Source organism: Rhinopithecus bieti, unplaced genomic scaffold (assembly GCF_001698545.2).
Source record: "Rhinopithecus bieti isolate Rb0 unplaced genomic scaffold, ASM169854v2 scaffold_30732, whole genome shotgun sequence".
Classification (NCBI taxonomy): Eukaryota; Metazoa; Chordata; class Mammalia; order Primates; family Cercopithecidae; genus Rhinopithecus; species Rhinopithecus bieti.
This window is the reverse complement of record NW_016814045.1, coordinates 2,925,360-2,947,317: the sequence shown is the minus strand read 5'-3', so window position 1 is coordinate 2,947,317 and position 21,958 is coordinate 2,925,360. Positions and strand designations below refer to the sequence as shown.

Below are 21,958 nucleotides of genomic sequence, written 5' to 3'. Positions count from 1 at the left end.
AGCCCAAGCTGTAAATTGCACTCACTTCCCTGGGAGACTCCCTCGCTTGCAAATATCAGAGGATAAAAAGCAGCAGGACCTCTCTGGCATCTCAGCCCAGGAACAGAGCCTCATGCACCCTGTGCAGCTTTTCCTAACAGCTCTGAAGTGGCTTAGTTCCAACTGTCCACAAAAAGTGACCTATATGTTTGGTCACAGAACTAATGAGTAGTATGCAAAAACCAGACGAGCTCACCTGCCTGGTGGAAAACAGCCTTACCTTTAGAAACAGAAACTTAGTCAGGGCTCTTTGTCCCCAAGTAATAATGGTTGTGGCGGGAGAAACATTGAATAATTTACAATCATTTAAAGATAATTCATCACTGGTGGCTGCCCTTCGGGAGTTGCAGTATAGAGGGAAGGTTTCAACCACATTTCACCATAATGCCATAATGTCACTCTTGCATCCATGGACATGTTGGCAATTGCCTGATTTCTAAGTCAAGACTGTCCGTGGTCCCAGCACTTTTTCTTACAATATTTTTTTCTGATTTAAATTACCGAATTAATTTGTTTGGTTCAGAGACCAAAAACTGGCACCTGCAAGCCAGATCCAGCCCCAGGTGTTTCATTTGTGGGCTTTAATACTCAAGGTGATTTAGTTGCCAGTATTAAAAAAACCAGGAGACCCCATATGAAAATTCTAGACATCTGGCTTTCTCTTTAAAAATAACAAAAGGGAAGAACTGGCAATGCTGCACCCCCATTCCAGCGTAGCACAGTCTCTTGAAACAAGAAGTGAAGATCCCATTTAGTAAGGCTGGGTTTACAACAGTCCCTGCGCAGCTCACTCACTTATATGACAAACCGCACTCCCGTAGGCAATTGTGTTTGTACTCCTGGATTAGCCCAGAAGGCCGTTCAGAGTGGAAATTTATTTATATCAAAAGATGCCAAAAACATGACCGTTCATGCTTTGATATTTGCCAACCCCTTCAGTAAACAGTGAGCCTTCCTACATGCCAAACACTGGGCCTGGCTATGTAACTACATGAAACAGACTTGCTCTCTGTCCTCGCCTAGTGTACACATTCATGGATATTTTCAAAATGTCCCTCTTCTTCCTCTCTTACTGGGCTAGGCACCAAATGCAGCTGAGGTGGAAATTGCCTGTTTCTTTCCTTTTCAACTGCAAACTCACCTGTCCAGTAATGTAAGCTGGAGGTCACTCTTGCATCCGTGGACACGTTGGCAATTGCCTGATTTCTGAGTCAAGACTGTCCATGGTCCCAGGCTCTTGATGATGAAACAGAATTGGGAGACCAAGACCATCTCATTCACATGTCATTTAAAGTACATTTTAAAATAAACTCCATTGCTGGAAGGCAGTTGAGCCATTCTGAGTCACTGCTAGGCAGTATCTGTGATCACCTCAATAAATGAGTAAGGAGTTCTTCGGAGCCAAGGGACCCCAAACACGGGATCTGATTGAGTAGTGACGGGATTTGAGGATTTATCTTTCTCTTTTGATCTTCCACTTTTAACATTTTCGGAGGCATTATTTTCTTTGAACATTGAGGCTCTGCCGAGTGGTTGGAGGCAAATTTCTGCCTGTCATAATATGAATATATAATAAAAGAAGAACCAAAGACAAGCCCTTTTGTTAAGGAATCTGTATTATCAAAGGCCCAAATTGGCAGCTGATTGTTTTTATTTATTTCTGTAGGTTTTACATGACACCTGGAGACCATTTAAAATGTTACTTGGCGGTGAGAGCTGTGTGTTTAAAAATAACGCTCACCCGGTGCCAAATCACTTTAGAGTCGGGTACAAATATTGAGACAAAAACCCCAGCTGTTATTGCTTTGGCTGCTAATTTGAGGTGTCAAATGAGAGCTCGACTGCTATACGTCAGTGAATAAGGCCCCTTGTGAGATCATTATGTTTTCTAACAGTTGAGAGTAATGGACTAATCAGTGCAGCATCAGTTGTTTTCATTATATGCCCACACAATGGTTATGAGCTTTAATTTAAACGGTCCACAGGGAGATCAAGGAACTCAGTAATATGCAGCACCCAGGATAGTCCAGGAAAGCAGGTAATGCGAAAGAGATGGCTTCCCACCCTTGTCTCGCCTCTCCCTCCGCTCTCCCCCACCCCCACCAATCTCTCATATTCCTCCCACCTCATATGCCCTTGGAGACCCATCGCCCACTCCAAACAAGCAAAAGAGAAGCTTTGCTTAAGGAGCAGGCAGATCTGTACTTTCTATTCTACAGGATATTCTTAAAAATTCCAGTCAACCCATCCAACAGTAAGGGCCACTAGGCTTTTGGCAACACTGATACGTGTTAGCCAAACCTTGACCTTAGACGCCTTTGAGACCTGGTTGTCCTCTCTCCTACGTTGCCTCTCCTGCCTCCCTCGCTCTCTGAGCTGAGCTCTCCCTGCTTCTCGGACAGGAGGAGGGCTGTGTGACGCTGTTGTCTTGTAGCAGCCTCAGCAGTGAGGCCAACACCACGTTCCCTGCCACTTTAGGGACCAGTAAAGGATGGGTCCATCACAAACTCATGTGATTCGCCTCCACCTTGGAAAAATGTGGAAGCTGGAAAGGTGACATCTGTCTGTCTGAAGACAATCCTGTGAGAGGCAGTTTTGTGTAGTGATGAAAAATATAGGTCCTGGTATCACACCTCTGGGCTTTGAATCTTGGCTCCGCAACTCTAGCTGTGAGATCTGAGCAGAGTTTCTGTCATTTCCTGGGCTTCCAAATGGAAGTAATAATATCTCAGGAGTGTTGAGAGAATTAAATGAGATAATATATGAAAAGTGCTCAGGCTAGTGCTGGGACTTAGTAAACACTTCATAAATAGTATCAGCATTATTTCTGCTATTATGAACATCATAGATACCTTTATTGGAAGATTTTGGCAAGCTTACTTCAAAGCAATATCCTTGACTAGTCTAGCTCATTAGAGGAAAGTAGTGTGTTCACAGGAGAACCTATACCATTCTGCTTAGGTTTTCTCTAAGGATGCTTTATTGCATCGTTCTTATTCCTGGTTTCTGGAGTTTCCCAGAGACCCCAGGCACATTAGAGCAGTGTACAGCTGGATGAGAAAGGCAAGTTCAACCTGGAGAGGAGGGAAACAGTAAAGGGAGTTTCACTTAAAAATGATAGGGTACTTAGGAGGAGGTGCCAAGGATGGAGGCCCTGGGCTGAGCGGGAGGCTTGGGGATGCCCCTCTCAACCTCAGTGAGGTTAAGAGAGTGGGGTTGAGATTCAGCGTATGCTCTCCTGGGGCCAAGTCCACAAAGAGAAGCCATCCATATAGATTCGAATAGAGCTGAGTCAGCCGATAACGTTCGCACTCTTAGGACCTGGTAGAGTGTCGTAGGGCCTAGTCATCAGCAGTAGGCCCTGATTCCTGGTCCCATAGTGGCTGCCCATCAGCATCTGCCCAGCAAGACTGAGAAGAGTGGCTCGCTTTGACCTGTGAGCCAGAGAGGAGATCTGGCATGTAAAGGACAGCCCCAAGAACCTGCAACGTCCACAGTTTCATTTCTCTTGCCCTGCCTGAGCCAAGCAAGAGGGAGGGCCAGCAGTGAGTCCCCCTTGAGGTCTGCACATGCCAGAGCCCCTCCGTGCACATCGTCCCCTGCCTGTGGTTTAGGTGTTTCTCACAGGGTCCGGCCACAGCACTTACACACTCAGCTGCTCTTCAGGAAAGGAGTCTGGTACTTTGGCTGCATCCACCTCTGTTAATTCACTGTAGGCACTGGTAGAGATCGCACTTTCTTCCAGGCTTGCCATGCTGGCCATTGGATGCCCACATTTGTAAGTACAACTCAGGGCATCTCTCAGTCCACTTTATTAAATAGACATCCTGTCGTCATGGTGGCTGATGACTCACCAAGAGTCTCCTTCTTGGGGGCCATTAAGGAGGGAACCACCTTGCTTATGTAGACTTACACAGAAGTCTACCTGCCTTGAGACAGAATGTGAGTGGGCCAGCCTGCCAAGAGGGTCTAGGGAGTCTGGACCCAGGGAGTCTGGATCCCCACCTATGTGGACGGGAAGAGGAGGGATTCCAAGATACCCTCAGGAAGGTTGGCACACAGAGAGGCTGCAGTGACACTTACTGCAGATGCCTGGTTTTGCAATTATGTGATACATGCTCGCAGATAATATTGTTGCATTAGAGCCAATTACATGGTGTTATGGACACACAACACACAGATTACACCCAGAGCCAGGAAAGCACAGAGTGATAAAGCGACGGCCTAATCGGAGGAGACAGAGGGAAATGTCAGCCTTATTAAGGTTGCCAGGGTGGGGTGGCTGCAGCTGGACGTGTCTCCTCCAGATCAAAGATGGCTCTCTTGAGGGATGCAATGGAGAGCCCCACGTTGACACTCAGAAGGGAACAGTGGAAGCCAGGGGCAGAAGCCAAGTTGGAGCTCTCCAAGGGTGGTTACAGCCACCTCCGTTGAGGACTGTCTATCATTTCAGAGCTTGGGCTTCTTCCTAAGTGGGGAAACACCATGCCTGCCCCAGAAGAGGCCTTCAGTCCTGGTTGCTGCAAAACAGCATCCTGTATACTACCCTCTACACTTAAGTAAAGGCTCTGTTCTTAGCTTTTTCCCTAGTTCAATGGTTTGCCAACATGAGCTTGCATGAGACTCCTCTGGAAGGCTCATTAAACACACAAGGCTGGGACTCACCCCAGGGTTCCTGGTTCAGTAGCGGCTTGTGCCCTAACACATTACCAGGTAATGGGCCTGGTCTAGAGACCACATTTTTTTTTCTTTTCTCTTTTTCTTTTCTTTTTTTGTTTTGTTTTGTTTTGGTTTGGTTTTGAGACAGGATCTCACTCTGTCACCCAGGCTGAGTGCAATGGCATGATCCTGGCTCACTGCAACCTTGACCTACCAGGCTCAAGTGATCCTCCCACCTCAGCCCCTCGAGTAGCTAGGACTGCCAGTGCTCACCACCATACCCAGCTAATTTTTATTTTTTTATGTATTTATTTTATTTTTTATTTTTTGGTAGAGACAGCGTCTCCCTATGTTGCCCAGGCTGGTCTCAAGCAATAGGCTCAAGCAGTCCTCCCGCTGTGGCCTCACAAAGTACCGTGATTATAGGCATGAGCTGCTGCACCCAGTCTGGAGACCACATTTTGAAAACCACTGCCCAAGTTCCTTCCATGCACAACCCAAGGTGGATTCACCTGTACTCTCTCTCGTGCAGGACCTTCCCCTAGGTTTCGATTCCATCACGGCATTGCAGGTTCTGGAAACAGTGGGACTGATCTTCCAAGGTAGGAGTGAGACTGCCTGCTTTTGAAGCCCAGTGCTACTACTTGCCACTTGGGATTTCCTGAAGATGTTTTTTGTAGTTTTTAAGTTTTGAATGCCTCTGACCTAAACCCCTCTTCTTACCAAGCAGTTATGTGCCTTGCCTAGCATGTCACATTTAATCACCGACAAAGGCAGAGACAGGATGGTTCAGTTCTACAGCAGTCAAGGGCCAACAAAATTTCTATAAAAATCCAGACAGAAAATATTTTAGCTTTGCAAGCCATATGGTCTGTGTGTCAACTACTCAGCTATTGTAATGCAAAAGCAGATAGACAATACAAAAGTGAATGCGTAAAACCATTTTTACAAAAACCGGCTGCATTGGATGGGATTAAGCTTGTGGGCTGTTGTTTGCCAACCCCTGGAGCATCCATTATGTGAATCTTCATCTATTGATCCCTCCTGGGGAGCCCTTGTCCCATCTCAGTACCCTGGCATTGGGCTAATAGGCCCCCAAAGATGTCCATGACCTCATCCCAGAAACCTGTGAATGTTGCCTTCCATGGCAAAAGGGACCTGGCACATGGGACAATATTAAGGATCCTGAGATGGAGGAGTTATCCTGGATTGTTCAGATAAGCTCTAAGGATAATCACAAGGGGCCTTGTAAGAGGAAGGCCCCAGTAAGTAGAGATCACAGTGAGTGGCAGGAGATGTGACAACAGAAGGAAGAGGCTTCAATGGCTGTTTGGAGTTGTGTTCAAATACATTTTTTTAAAAATGGTTGAGTAGCAAAAAGAAGCAAGAGGTTAATGTGACGCAATGAAGCAGCCACGAGCCAAGGGACGTGGGTGGCCTCTACAATCTGCAAAAGACAAGGCAGCAAATTTTCCCCTGAAAGAAACGCAGCCCCAGAAACTCACTTCAGACTTCTGACTGCAAAACTGTAAGGGAATAAATGTGTGGTGCTTTAGGCCACCAAATTCATGGTAATCTTTTACAGCAGCCATAGAAAACTAACACAAGTCTCATTCCTGGACTCAGTCTTGCTTGGATTCAAATCTTGGCACTTCCACTTGCTTCATTCATGAAATGGAGGTGATATCAAAAGTCCCTGCCTCGTGGGATAATTGGAGGAATTAAATGAAACAATACAGGCTGGGCATGGTGGCTCACACCTGTAATCCCAGCACTTTGGGAGGCTGAGGCAGGTGGATCACCCGAGGTCAGGAGTTCAAGGCCAGCCTGGCCAACATGGTGAAACCCCGTCTCAACTTAAAAATACAAGTTAGCCGGGTATGGTGGTGCGCACCTATAATCCCAGCTTCTGGGAAGGCTGAGGCAAGCAGAATTGCTGGAACCCAGGAGGCGGAAGTTGCAGTGAGCTGAGATCACGCCACTGCACTTCAGCCTGGGCGACACAGCGAGACTCTGTCTCGGAAAAAAAAAAAAAGAAACGATACAATGCAGTACCCTTAGCTCAGAGCCCGTCTGGCATATAATAAGCTCTCAGTTAATGTTAGCAGTTATCAGTAACATCTCATCTAATTGCCACTAAAGCTCTATGAGCCCAGTGCTATTATTATCTCCATGTTACAACGGGGGAAGCGTAATGAGATGAAGAAATTTACCCGTGGTTGCATAGGCTGTAAGTGGCAGAGCCAGTCTAAACTAGGTCTCTGCCTTTGAGGTCCACGCTCACCACCTCTCCTTGGCATTGGGGTTGTAGCACAATTCCTTCATTGAATGCCAGCTACTTAGGCAGCGGCACAAGAACCAAATAGAATGCAGTGCTCTGTGTGTGGGCAAAAGCTGCCAAGACTGGAAATCAAATAAATCTGTGTTTATTAGAGAAACGAAAACTGTAGCTGCCGTAGCAATCAGCGTCTGAGAGGTTACCAACCCTCTGACATCCCCGGGCTGGCCAGCCCCAAGCAGCAAATCATGAAAGTCTGAATACTGTGTTTAGTCATTTTGGTTCTGGAATAATTGCTATTATCGTAAATGTTTTATAGCCCTCATTACGACTCACATTTAAATATCAGTGTAGTAATACATTAATAAGTCATCGCTGCCGGACTACTGCCGGATGCAGTTATAGTCGAGGTCCTGCTTATAATTGTACTGTATATTCAGCTAAATTAGAGCCGGGCTGTGAACTCCACCTGATGTTGAATGACTGGGCATGCTTGGAAAGAAGCCCCTTCTCTGCAATAGGGAGGATGCTCAGATTTTTTTTGTCTGGTGGTCAGTCTACAACCTTAACTTGGTTTCCCCTAAGTGTGGAGCCCAGAACTCTGAAATGGACAGAAGGTGAAATGGAGGCATCATTTCTGTCCTGGAGGCATTTCTAATCCAATGAGGAAGGGGAGAGAAGCATAGCCCTCACCCCCAGGAAGCTCCCTGCCAAGGCAGAGTGCCTGATCTGATAGCAGTGACAAATTCTTCAGTGTTGTTTGATGAGATATTCTGAAATCTTTCTGGATGGACAGAGGCAGGATAGATTATCCCCCACTGAGCATCTCCCCACATACACACACACAGAAAAGGAGTCACATGAAACAAAACAGCTAAGTGGGCTCAACTTCATAAAATGCCAAATACCTGCATTGGTGAGTTAGTGAAGTTACAAAGTAGGCAGAAGTAGGCAATGTAAATTTTGTCTGTTCATTCTTCTTTACCATCCCATATGCCTAACAGTGTCAGACACATGGCAGGTGCACAGTAAATATGGGAGGGAGGGAGGGAGAGAAAAGAATTAGGTTCTGTGCCTTTTGCCACACAGATGATAAGTAGATGTGGGGGTTTACAGGAATAGTCTGGGGCAAGGGAGGTGTAGTCACTGGAATCCTGCTTTGGACTGGGGTCACAAGGGGCTGGAGAAGGAATCGTTACAGGTCCCCTTGGGGAGGATGGAGAGTATGGGGGGCACTGTATGCTGGATAAACCTCTGTTTCTATTTCCATTGGGGTTGGAGTAGAGGGGAATATAATAGGCCAGGCCAGGACTAGATTCTCTCCATGAATGTCAGTAACACAGTGACCTCCACTTACTGAGCATATACCCCATGCTAAGCCTTTACCCCTGTGAGGTGGGTACCATTACCTGTCTCCTCCCACAAATAAAGAACCTGCAGGTAAGAGATGTCGATAACTTGCCCAAGGCCACACAATTTGAAGTAGTAGGATTTGATTTCAACCATGTACAGAGCAGGACATGAGGCTATAGTAATGTACAGGACAGAAAATGGTCCTGTCTTTGCAGATGTATGATGTACAGGGCATTTTAAGAGGAAGATCATGTGTTTACCAAAAGCCAAGGGCAAAAGACATCTGGCTTAATCCATGAAGGCTTCCAAAGAAAGTGTCCTTCTTGGGCCAGTAGGGACCCATGGAAGCCCAAGAGAGGGTAAGAGGAATTGGGTTGTTGAGTAGGGGACGTCTGATGTGGTTCTGGGAGGAGCGGAGAAAAGAAGGGCACAGGAACAAGTGGCCACCATGAGGAATTGTACCAAGGGCTGTATCCAACTCTTCCTCTTTGGGAGGTACAGTGAGACAGGTGTGAGGTCAGGGAGCTGAGAGCTAGGCTTGACTTTCCCACATATTGTGTCTCTCCACCTGGGTAGTCACTGAAGTAACTGATGCAAAAGGCCCTCCTGCTACGTGATGTTTCTGCCTCTGCAGATGGCCTTCCTTAGCTGCCACGCTTTCCCTAGGCTTCCATAATAGGTTTCTCCAGAAGGGTAAGCCTGGGCACTTGTCTATAGCCTGGCTTCATTCTTCAGCCTCATTTCAGTGGTTCATTTATGGATCTCACGCCTTTCTCTTTGCTTTTCCCCGCACAAAAGTACCTGTCAGTGCTAACATGCACCACAGGAGCTTCATTCATGGTCATGGAGATGCACCAGAAAGAAGAAACGCACAGAGCTCACAGACTTACTTGAGATGGGATGTGCTGAAGGCCGGGCACAGTGGCTCACGCCCGTAATCCCAGCACTTTGGGAGGCCGGGAGGGGGTGGATCACCTGAGGTCAGGAGTTCGAGCCCAGCCTGACCCACATGATGAAATCCCGTCTCTACTAAAAATGCAAAAATTAGCCAGGTATCTGTAATTCCAGCTACTTGAGAGGCTGCAACAGGAGAATAGCTTGAACCCAGGAGGTGGAGGTTGCGGTGAGCCGATATTGTGCCACTGCACACCAGCCTGGGCAACAAGAACGAAACCCCGTCTCAAAACGAAAAAGATTAGATGTGTTGAAAGGGTCAGAAGATGCCTAGAAAATATGGAATCACTTATCCCCACAGCATCCTGTGCAGGGCAACACATGCAATGGGTGGGACAAGGAGAATGCAACGAGGTCGTGCTGGGCTCAGATCCCATCTCCAGAGCTTTACAGTGATTGTTCTTGGAAAACTGATTTTGCCTCTCTGTAGCTAAACCTCCTCATCCATAATATGAGGATAACACATTTGTAGGTTTGTGTGTTATTAAGCATCTCTGTTTCCTTCTCTGTAAACCGAGGACAGGAATAGGTAACCGGCATTGTAGATGTAAGAATTAGAGATATTATAATGAAGCGCTCAGTGCGTAGGAGGGTTTCAGGAAGCAATACTCTTACTCAAGGTGGGTAGGCAAGTCCTGAGAGGGCAGTAGAGGGAAGGAGGGCTCCACCTGAATAAAAAAATCAGGACATGCTCTTCTCGTCTGGAGACCTGTCCACTTGTCTTCAGCTGCTCCACTGGCCAGGCCATGACTGTTGACTCATGGTCTTGTGGTCACATCCATCCCTCCCCCCGTCTTCTACAAGCATCTTGGCGCCTCCCCCTGATGCTCCCTGGCTGACCATCTCCCTTCTCTATCTCCACAGCACCCTCAACAACAACAACATCAGTCGCATCCTGGTCACCAGCTTCAACCACATGCCGAAGATCCGAACTCTGTGAGTAAGAAGTCCGTGCATCTCTCCCACTTACTCCCTACCTCATGCCCAAAGTGCAGCACTCTAAGCTGCTCGTCAAACCTACCATGCTATGACTAGGCAGATGGTTCCTACATTCAAATGTCTCCTTATTCTGCTATTAACCGAGGGGTGCCTTGGCGAGTGAGGGTGGATGCAGAGACAGGTCATAGTGCCACCACCCATGGCTCTGAACCACTTCTCTGCATCAAGCAGACTCATTTCTCTTACCCTGGAACTGTGGGAATTCTTCCTGTATTGTGCGCATGTTTTCCGTCTTGATAGAAAAGATTATTAGTTTTACATTGTCACAAAACATATAGAACTCTGACTGAATGATTCACCATTTGCTTAGCTAACGTCATGTAACGTCGGCAGTTCTGTCACATTGCCAGTGGTTACAATGGTTTTCCCCTGGGGAATGAACAGTACGGGAAGAGTCACTCCTTCTCTCCACCCACCCAGCCCCCACCCACATTTCCCTGCTCACCTGCTCCCTGGATGATATTCTGATATTAGAATGCAGTCATTCTCATACTTGGTTCTTTACCTTTAATGTCTTAGGTGGGCTTAAGTTTTCCAGGGTGCATACTCAGGAAACAAATCTCATTGTGACCAATACCGAGAGCAGTTCTCGTGCTCTTGTTACCTGGGGAGTTCCCCTCTGCTCCCAGTCAGGAACCTCTTTGTAAGTTTCTCTGTAAGTGGACTCTGTCAGCCTTTCCAGAGAGGTTCAGACTTGAAACTTGGCTCGCGTTGGGGGCGCTTTGGTGGTATTTGCATCACACTAGTCAGGGAAAGAGCCAGCTCCCAAGGGTGTCAGCCAAAAACATTTAGGACCAAGGCCAAGGGCTAGAATTCCTGCAGTCCCCTTTATTAGCTCTGTGTCCTCTGTTCCCTCCTCTATAAATAGGAATGGTGGTGAGGATCAGATGATATTAGATATTTAAAGTGCCTGGCAAACAGTAGACAATAAATGATATTGATTGTTACATTATTATCACATGATCAGAAATCTGGACTGAAAGTTCCAAGCAGCCATCTGATCTGTGCTCCCTGAGCAACATAGAATCCATGAGATTTGGAAATCCTTACAGCAGAGCTTCCCCAGTGGGGTACCCAGACCAGCAGCATCAATATCACCCAGAATTTGTTAGAAAAGCAAGATTTCAGGCCCCACACCAGACACACCAGATCAGAATCTCTGGGGGTGGCACCCAGCAATCCATTTGTCATAAGCCCTCCAGGAGATGTTAACACTCATAAAGTTTGAGAACCACTGCATTCATGAGAAAGCAACTTTATCTTCAGGCAAAGATAAAGACCAAAGAAGCAATTTATATAAAGAGGCAATGCAGAGAACCGTAAGAAGGTCAGAGAGTTTGCAGTTAGTCAGGCCTGAGTTTAAATGGGAGCTCTGCCACTTAATTTGAGCAAGTTTCTTCATTTGTCTGTGCTTCAAGGAAAGTGAGTTCATGAATGCTTACCTCAAAGTTGCTGTGAGGATGAAGTGCAGTTTAACACGTAAAGTGCCTGGTACATGGTGTGCACACAACAAATACTAGTTATTATAAAGAATAATAATCTGAGCCCTGCTTCCATCTTTGCTTCCCAAATTCTTCCCTGGATCCCTCATACAATAGCATAACTCAGCCAAGAAAATCTGTTCTTTTCCCTCCGTCTTAAAATAGGATAGCACAGTAATGGAATTTTAAGAAGCCATTTGGTCTTCAAAGACCTCTTCAAAGTTCCCAGCAAACCACAAATGAGCTGGGGAAGAGTGGGGCCCAGGGCTTCTGGGCAAGAAGCCGAGAGTGCGCCTCAGGGTGCTGGGCCTGTATTACCCCAGACAAGTGGGTTGCATCAAAGAAAAATGACTCTTACCTGCAGGAATCAGCTGTCCAGCTCCTAGGAGCTGTTCCTGTGATTTATCCTTCCCTTCTTTGTTATTTTCAGTTTAGGAGCAGCAATAACAGAAGCTGGGCTCGTTCCCTGGGAGTTGTGGGGACAGGGTTAGGCCTGGATCTGGGGTGCTTTGTTTGGGCTGCAGTAGGGAGAGGCAAGAGAACAGGAGGCTTTTTTTCTACTGGTTTCTGTTGTCATTCTTCTCTGCCATCCTGAACGTTCATCTGATGAGTTCAGATCAATCAATCAATCTCGTCTGTTCTCTTTGCTCCCTGCCTGCTGCCATTTTCTCTTTAGTTTAATTTCAGAGATGGCTCTGTACAGAACTCCCTGGAGACTTGAGCTGACTAATCCCCCTTCACTGTAATTAAAGTGTGTATGGGGTTGGGGGGGGACGGCTGGTGGTGGTGGAGAAGCGGGGAAGAGGAGAGAGGAAGGAAGTCATAAATGGGATTTCTAAAGGAAAGCTTTTATATTGAATTCAGAAAGCCACATTTTATAGAAAATGAACACTGACCCTCTCTAAAAGGATTTGCTGGAAATTTAATTTAGCATCTGTGGCTAAAAGGCACCTTTTATAAATTGGCATTTGTATTCATTCACCTTATGTTCTGTAGAGGTGGTTTCATCAGCATGGAATATGATGTGTCCATCAGCAAAAGATTGCAGAACAACATGCAAGACCCAACTAGCCACCTCAGTGCTTCAGTATCTAAATGAGGAACTGTAGCCTTGTCCATGCAGGGCTAAGGGCTGGGAAGAGAGTGAAATCTGGAGCTGGGCTCCTCTCAGTCGTAATAACAGTGAACATTTCTTCAGTGGTTTGCTACATGCTAGGCCTTGTACTAAGCACTTCCCACGAATCATTTCAATTCTCACAACAGCCCTAGGGAGGAGGCACCACTAATATCCCCATTTGACAGATGATAACACTGAGGCCTAGAATTAAATTGCTGCCCAAAGTCAAAGTCAGAAAGCATGGAGCCAGTGTCAGACAGGCAGTTTGCCATCACAGCCTGAGCTCAGGCCATTCATCAGGAACAAAAGGAGAAGAGCAGTTGCCAGGTGAACAAAGGAAGGGGGATGAGAGCTTCTGCAGAGCCCAGGTGCCGATGGAGGCCACCCTCCCTTGTATCATTGCCATCACACCTCACCAAAATTATTGAAAGTAATTAAAATAATGTCCCTTCTCACTCAAGAGGATTAGCACCACCCCTGACAGTGCCTAAGCTCTCATTTCATGCTCATTATGATTATTTTTCTTTTAATATTACTATTTGAGATGGTATTGCTGAACTTGATCTCCCAAACATGTTGTGAAAGGCAAGAATCCACCCAGCTTGACTCTTTTAGCGTTTCTGGTGGATACAATTCCAAGAAGAGGGAACAGAGTCTGTCCACCACCCTGGGCTCCATTGCCCTGGGCTTTTGACGAGAGCCCTCTGATGGCTCCAATTCAGTTTGGGTCACCTCTTCTCTGGTGCTCTCGGGAGGAGAAAAATTTCTATGAAGACGGACAAAGGGATTGGAACTATCTGTAGCAAGATTAAGAAGAGAGAGAGCTTGGGGCCAGCCAGCCAGGATTGAGAAAGGATCAACCTAATAGAATCTTCCAAAAGGGAAGCCTCTGACATTTTTATTATCCCATAAATTAATCAGCTCAGTAAGGATCTGACTTACCTAAACGTCACTTTTGTTGTTCCATTGATCTCTTACCCTTGATCGGAACCGACGGGAATTTGTTTGCATTGATCTGTGATCCGCCGCATGCACCCATGCTCCTTGGCTCATAGAGAGTCCCTGTTGCCTCAGCTTCCACGCCTCACTGCACCAGAGGGCAACCACCTTTCCAAATAAAAGCCAAACGCTCATTAAAAGGTTCTGCTTCTCCTGGCACACAAAAGAACGGCACCTCAGCCTGCGCATGCCACTGCAGCCTGCCCTGTGCTCTGCTTTGTCCCAGACAGACCTACTGTTGCCGTGTTCCTTGGGCAACATTTATACCTGGTGAGGGCATACTGGTCATGGAACCCCCTCCTTTTCTTCCTTCCTACTTTTAAGAAATTGTAATCAGCTGAAAGTCCACTGCCAAGCCTCCTCTCTGTTTTTGGCACAAAGTGGTTAATGCTTAATGAATAGACAGAGGTTTTGCTTTCCCTCCTAAAACTGAGGTCCTTCCCACCAGCTTAGGATTCTGGTTCACCAACCCCTTCCTGCCGGTCTCACTTCTTTCCAGAGTCCAGGCTAAGAGCAAGCAGTGCTTGCTTCAGCTTAGGAACTCTAAGCTTTCAAATTCAAAGGGGAGAACTGCGTGGGACCCATTGTGCTCACTGTATCTCGGGCCCAGGAGCCTGTGAAAGTGTGTGCAGCCCACTGGGAAAGGCAAAAAGAAAATTACATCCAGATTAATTATTTTTGAAACAAAATCATAAAAGTCTTTTTCAAAATTGTTAGCAGAAAAAAATTACATTTTATATGGGATATAGGTTCATTTAATCTGTCTGATATGATGGGATCTAGAGCCCCCTGTGGCAACCAAGGCCCCAGTGGCCCAGGCCTATGGGAGGCTTTTGCCCATGCAGTAGCGGGAAGGCCCTGCTGGCATCCAGCAGGAGGTAGCTGCACTTGGCCAATGTTTGGCAATGTTGGCCTTACACTAAGTGGAGCGTGGTCAAGAGCCCTTCAGCTGTCTCTATTCCAGGCGTGGAGGGGGCCTGAGCCTCTCCACAGGGCTGACACTCAGTAATAACTGGCTTGACCCAGACTACTTGAAAGTCTTTAGATCCTGCTAGCTCATTAGCATGTCCAGGATTTAGGCATTTAAAATGTGCGTCCGAAATCCAAGTACATGATAAGCTGATGTGATGAAAACTTACCCACTACCAGCTTCTAATGACCTAGAGTTGTAGGGAACATGAAAGTGGGAAACCCCTGATAGAGAGGCCTTGGGGAAGAACCTTTAGAAGCCCCTGGATATCCTTAGTTTGTCTCCCTGGTAGTGGAAAGGAAGTTCAAGTCACTTAACCCAATGGGATTCCCCTCAGAAGTGAAACACACAGATCCCTCCAGGGATTCTTATCTACTCAGGAGCAAGAAATTCATCCAGAACCACAGCTACCAGAGGGGGAAAGCCTAAGCATCCTAGAACTGGGTAGAAAATATTTTCAGCCATACCTGAATCAGTCAGAATAGCAAATACACCAGACAGAATTGAACACGGGAAGGAAAGCAAGGACACTGTGGAGAGGTGGCTATGGATCGCAAGAGTCTGGTACAGACAACACCTTATTTAAGTGGGAGGGTGGAAATAAGGTACATCCTCCAGAAATGTCCCTTCTGTCTGCAGCCTGCTCACTCCAGCTAGTGCATACAAAGTGGTACTGGTTTTAAGCCCACAAGCATTTCACGCAGTGGGTTTATTAAAGGACACTTAGTGGGGGAATGAAGAACAACTCAGGTGAAGGCAACAGCATCTCTCAGCTACATGAGACTGGAGGTGGGGGCATTGAGATTGAGAAGCCCGTTTCAAGCAACCTGTCATTCATGCTGGCTAAAGTGCTGAAATTTACAAATATATCAGCCTTTTGTAAGTTTGACTCGAATCAGGATGCCTCTATGATAATGTCACTCCCCTTCTCTTATGTGCTGAGGCTTGCTTGAGGGAAAAGAAAAGAGGATGGACTTGCTATTAAGAAATGGGCATTGCTCAGAACCCTGGAGGCATCCTTTGGATGTGACCTGGCAGTAAAAGGATTGGGGCTCCCATGTTTTTGGTAGTGCAGAGGGAAGTGCTTCCCTGGGCTCCTGGGGATTTTCACACTGGAGAAAGGGGCAGCAGGGGTTTTGGCCACTCTGTCTGACCAGTGGCAGCCTCCACACTTCACTCTGTGATCATCCCTTCCCTCTGTCCCGCCCTCTCCCAGGCGCCTCCACTCCAACCACCTGTACTGCGACTGCCACCTGGCCTGGCTCTCGGATTGGCTGCGACAACGACGGACAGTTGGCCAGTTCACGCTCTGCATGGCTCCTGTGCATTTGAGGGGCTTCAACGTGGCAGATGTGCAGAAGAAGGAGTACGTGTGTCCAGGTGAGGATGCCTTACCTGCTCTCCCCTCCTGTGCTATGACCCACCCACTTGTGAGCTCCCCCAACCTCACCCTGACCTCGAACACATACCCTAGCCCAGAGCTCGGTGTGGAAGGAACCCCATAGGTCATCCTCAGTACTCTGTAGTCACTTAAAAAGCTGTAATGTGCCTCAAAGGGTTTTAAAATAGAAACTCTTGTCATCTGGTAAAGGGAAATGCTAAAAGAATTCATGAACTGCTTTTTCCGCCCCCTAGTCCATTGATACTAAGAAATCGAACATTTGTTGAGCCACACATAAAATGGAAACAGGTATAACGGAGGTGTTCTAGCATCTGCTAAACACGTTCCTTTCGTCCCATTGCTCATAGAAATTGGAAGACAAGATAATGCAGGCTCTGGAGTCAGCTGCTTGGCTGGAAATCTCAGCTCTGTCCCTTAGTGGTGTGTGACTTTGGCAAGTTACTGCTCATCCACAATATGGAAATAATAATAGTTCATAACTCAAAGAACAGGTGGGAGAATTAAGTGAAATAATGCATATAAAGCACTTAGCATAATACACAGCCCTTGGTAAAAGCTAAATAAGTGGAGCTTAATTATTCTAGTTTAGTGGGCCCACAAAATGTGCTGAGCAAACATAAGAGTTTGATCTGTGGGTAATGGAAATGTAACAGAAGCACAGATTGCCTGTGGAGCACAGAAAACAGAATGGTGCAGACACAGAGCTGAAGGCAGCTCAGATCTCTGGGGATGGAAGGTGACTGAGTAACCCAGGAAAATCTTCCCAGGGGATGTAGCTTTAAAACAGAGTCCTGGCTGGGTGCGGTGGCTCATGCCTGTAATCCCAGCACTTTGGGAGGCCAAAGCCGGTGGATCACCTGAGGTCAGGAGTTCAAGACCGGCTTGACCAACATGGTGAAACCCCGTCTCTACTAAAAATACAAAAATTAGCTGCGCATGGTGGTGGACACCTTTAATCCCTGCTACTCGGGAGGCTGAGGCAGGAGAATTGTTTGAACCGGGGAGGTAGTGGCTGCAGTGAGCCAAGATCATGCCACTGTACTCCAGCCTGGGCCACAAGAGTGAAACTCTGTCTCAAAAATAAAAAATAAATAAATACATAAAACCAGGGTCCCAAATTTTACTTGTTTTACTTTGCATTGACACCTTCCATTCTCACCAACTCTTCCTTTTCTGTGGTAAATAAGTAGAGCTAATTCCTTGACTTCCTTAAAAACAAACAAACAAACAAACAAACAAACAAACAGACAGACAGAAAGCATTCAGTTGAGAAATTTCCCAAAGAGGTATTTTGATTTCCAGGAAGCCAGTCCTGGAATTGGGGCCCAGTGTCCTCTAAAGGCTGAGCCTGAGTAGTTAGCATGCAAGAGGGAACAAGGACCCCAGGGAGCTTAACCACTGTGGGCTCTGCATTTCTCTCAGCTTTCTAAACTGGTGCCCACCTTCAGTACTAAGGGTTTACTGGGCCTTAGCATGGGCTGCTGGACTCCAGTATGGCCAGAAGTACAAACTGTCTGGCCTCTTCTGCTGTTAGATCACACTTGCGATTCACAAGAATTTTCCTTGAATTCAAGTTCATCTCATTCTCTGCCACTTCCCCTGTCCTGTTGTTATTTTATCATGTTATTTATTATCTGAAAATATTTTAACATGTCTCAAGCAGCACCTCAATAACTTCCTATAGATGCCCACTTAGAAATCACTTCCCATCAAACACATATAATGAAACCATTTATCACGCAGTCACCAAATTCAAATATAGCGACTATAATTACAGTAATTATTCGGCAAAGGGTACAATATCGGCATAAGTGAAAGAAATAATTATACAGTGCAGGAGTCATCCAAGAGGTAGTGAGAAAAACCAATTAGAATGATAAAACACATCATTACAGGTGAGTGCCAGGTTTAATGTAGTATATGACCACGCACGCCGCTTTGTCAGAGAGCACCTTCCCGTCAAAGGTGCGGCAAGACATTGCTCACCTAGCAGCAGTCAGGATCCAAAACCGTGGGAGAAAGGCTGACCCTCCAAAGTCCAGGAAATCTGAATGCCTCACTCTCTCTCCTTTGGAAAGGCTAGGTCCAGCAGACAGGTTCATAGTTACGTGGGAGCACCTTTATCCACTTCTGTTTATAGCAGTTAATCCCATTGCTTGTGATGGTCCCTGGAGCTTCTTAGTATGAAGCCAGGTGTCTTTTGAGAACATGAGAGTGTAGTCCAAAGGCTCCAGACATGACTATGCTGTTAACCTCCACCCTCTCACCTGTAGTATGAATTAAGGGCAGGGACATATGGAGACCCCTAAGCGTGAGGGATTCTTTTAAGTGCCTTAGCAGGCTCCCGTGGGTTACAAACTAGAATGCTGTGAGGAGTCACTCTCTGAAAAGGTCAAGGTCAGATACAAAGGTCTGGGGGCTCTAGTGCATTGAACATCCATGAAGATTGAAGTCCCACTATCAAGAGTCAGGTGAATGTGGAACATGCCCTCCGAAAACTTCTGCCATTATGTGGGTGCAAAAATAATTGCAGTTTTGCCATTACTTTGGCAAAAACTGCAAATACTTTTGCACCTTTTGCACCAACCTAATACGTTTTCAAAAATTGTTAAATGCACTTGGTGAGACAATGACAAAACCTTGAGAGGAAGCAATGTGGAGGAAGGTTCAGTCTGTGAGTGTGCAGTTAAAACACAAGTGGTCAGTCTTTGAGGCCCTAGAGAAGGACATTAAGGAGAAGAGCTATCTTCAAGGACTGACCACACTCCACACGCCACCACCAACAGTGCCAGTCCTGCCCCAATGCCTGAGCCCTACAAGGCACCTGAAGGACACTGTTTTGTATGGACCTGTCTGTGGTGGGTTGTTCGTTTGTTTATTTGTTTGAGACAGTTTCGTTCATGTTACCCAGGCTGGTGTGCAATGGCAGTATTTTGACTCACTGCAACCTCCGCCTCCCGGGTTCAAGTGATTCTCCTGCCTCAGCCTCTTGAGTAGCTGGATGCTAGGCACCTGCCACCATGCCCAGCTAGTTTTTTGGATTTTTAGTGGAGATGGGGTTTCACCATATTGGCCAGGCTGCTCTCGAACCCCTGACCTCAGGTGATCCACCTGCCTCACCCTCCCAAAGTCCTGGGATTATAGGCATGAGCCACCGCACTCGGCCCTGTGGTGGTTTTTAACTGCAAAAACCCCAAATGCCCCTCATTCAAGCTATTCACCTGTTAAACCACAGGAGGAGAAATTCAGTCAAGAACTGAAGACAGGAACTTCTCTTACAAAATAGAGGTCATCCACTCAGGAGGAAAAGAGGCATCAGGGTACCAATTAAGCCATCCCTGGGCATAGCTTCATCACCAGCAGTCCCCATCCAAGCAGCATAAGAAAAGCTCCCTGAGCCTTTAAATGGTATCGAAAATTTCACCAAACACATGGCTCCAGAGACAGGAAAGAGCTTTATCTCGTTTAGCCTGTGAGGGCTCTGCCTGCCCAAGTCCCTGATATCTCCCTTTGAATTAAATCCAGCTGTCTGGAGCCCAGCTTCTTCTCCCCAGAAGCCCTGGATATGGGCTCCTTATCACTTCAGCTAACCCAGAAATTTGCTAGCAGTGCACTTTGGCAAAATTCATCTCCTCTGTCACTTGTACCTTTCCAGTTGAAGGCATTTATTTTCTTCCTCTGGGGAGACTATTGGGAATTTTTCACAAGGGTGGGGAAATAGATCTTTACTTTTTTATTAATTTTTTTCCCTATGTTATACAACTTGACTACTTGGCTCCCTTCAGCCTCTGCTGAAAGGATTTCTGTGAACTTTTCTTGTTTCAAGAGGAAGGTCAGGGTCCTACGTCTAGAAGTGTCTGGTTGCTTGTGACCTGAACCAGACCAGAACTTTATCAAAGTTCGTGATCATAGACCAGAGAAGAAATTCATGTTACATGAGTTGCAATTTGTTGGGGTTTTTTTTTTTTTCATCCTTATCTAAAGGGTTTATTTGAGGATTTAAATTGTAGGATTTATCTTCCACGTGTTAATTTTCTGGTACCTTAATCTGGAAGGGTTTCTACCAGTCATAATTTGTAATTCAGGGTTATTAGTTGACCTCCTGAATCAGTTATCTCTTTGCTTTGAATGTCTTTGAACCCATTGGTTTGTCCATCTGTTTCACACTTACCTGCCCTTGGCCTTAAATGTGAGATATCCTCTTCTACAGACATTAATCTTGTCTTCTAGTAATGAGGGGCCACGTCGTATACTTTTTCAGGTGCCCCAAATGCCTAGAACAAAGCTCGAACCTAATAGCCTCTCAATAAGCACTTCATTTATTATTAAAAATGAAATATGCTTATCTCTCTAGAAACAAGAAACTTTCCCTTTTTGTCATCTTTTTTTTAAAATTTGGGACCAGTTACTAAGTACAAAGATAATTAAGGTAAGCCATGACCAGCCACCCATCTCCTTAGGAGGTTTTAATTAAAACACCATAATTGGACATTGCAGGAATGAGATTATTAGGTTTATTTGGCCATTCCCAAAATTATCATGCCTCTGGTATTTAAATCACGTTCATTTATATTCTCATCATAATTGCTCGAGTCCCATTGTCATCGCAGTCTGTTGTTGGCTTTTGAAAGGCCAGAGGCCAGTAAGGATGCTTAATTTGAATACTGGAATTAATTTATTTCCACATGCTCACAAGGCCATTGGAGCTTTCGACTCTGCACTTTTACCAAGTGAGGTTTTTTGTTGTTGTTTGGACTTTCAAATATTCTGTAATTTTTTAAATTTTGTTTTGAATCGACACACAATAATCGAACATGCTGATAGTGTACAGTGTGATGTTTCAATAGATGTATATATTACGTAAAAATCAAATCAGAGGATTTAGCATGTCTGTCACCTCATACGTTTGTGGTGGGAATATTCAAAATGCTCTCTTCTAGTTATTTTGAAATATACGACACAATATTGTTAACTGTAGTCACCCTACTGGGCACTAGAACACCACAACTTGGTCCTTCTCTTGAACCGTAACTTTGTGCCTGTGGATCAGTCTCTCCCTATGTCCTCCTCCGGAATACCCTCCCCAGGCCCTGGTAAGCACCATTCTACTTTCTACTTCTATGAGATCAACTTTTTTGGATTCCACATATAACTTAGATCATGTGGTATTTTGTCTTGTGTCTGGCTTATTTCACCTGACCTAACGTCCTCCAGTTTCATCCATGTTGCTACAAATGACAGGATATTTTGTGGCTGAATAGTATTCCACTGTGTATATACAGCACATTATCTTCATCCATTCATTCACTGATGGACACTTAGGTTGATCCCATGTCTTGGTTACTGTGACTAATGCTGCAATGAACATGGGAGTGCAGATACCTCACCAACACAATGATTTCATTTCCCTTGGGTGTGTACCCAGTAGTTGAATCGTTGAATATGGTACTTCTGTTTCGATTTTTATGAGGAACCTGCATACTGTTTTCCACTGTAGCTGTCCTAATTTACATTTTTACCAACAGTGTATAAGAGTTCCCCTTTCTCCATATTGGTGCCAGCATTTGTTATTTTTTGTCTTTTTGGTAATAGCCATTCTAACTGGGATGGGGTGATAGCTCGTTGTGGATGAGGTTTTTTTAAAGATAGAAATAAACACAGCTCTAACACAAGAGTGTTTGATCATCTCTAGGGTAGCTTACACAGT

General features: G+C 45.8%; 1 protein-coding gene across 3 annotated transcripts in view; it reads left to right on the top strand.

Moving 5' to 3' along the window:
* Positions 1-21,958, top strand: part of SLIT3 (slit guidance ligand 3) — a 669,050-nt gene that overhangs the window by 475,428 nt on the left and 171,664 nt on the right. For all 3 annotated transcript variants that reach the window (XM_017849419.1, XM_017849421.1, XM_017849420.1), the window contains 2 exons: positions 10,148-10,219; positions 16,066-16,229. In XM_017849419.1, coding sequence (XP_017704908.1) covers positions 10,148-10,219; positions 16,066-16,229 — 236 coding nt within the window. The remainder of the gene's footprint in view (positions 1-10,147; positions 10,220-16,065; positions 16,230-21,958) is intronic.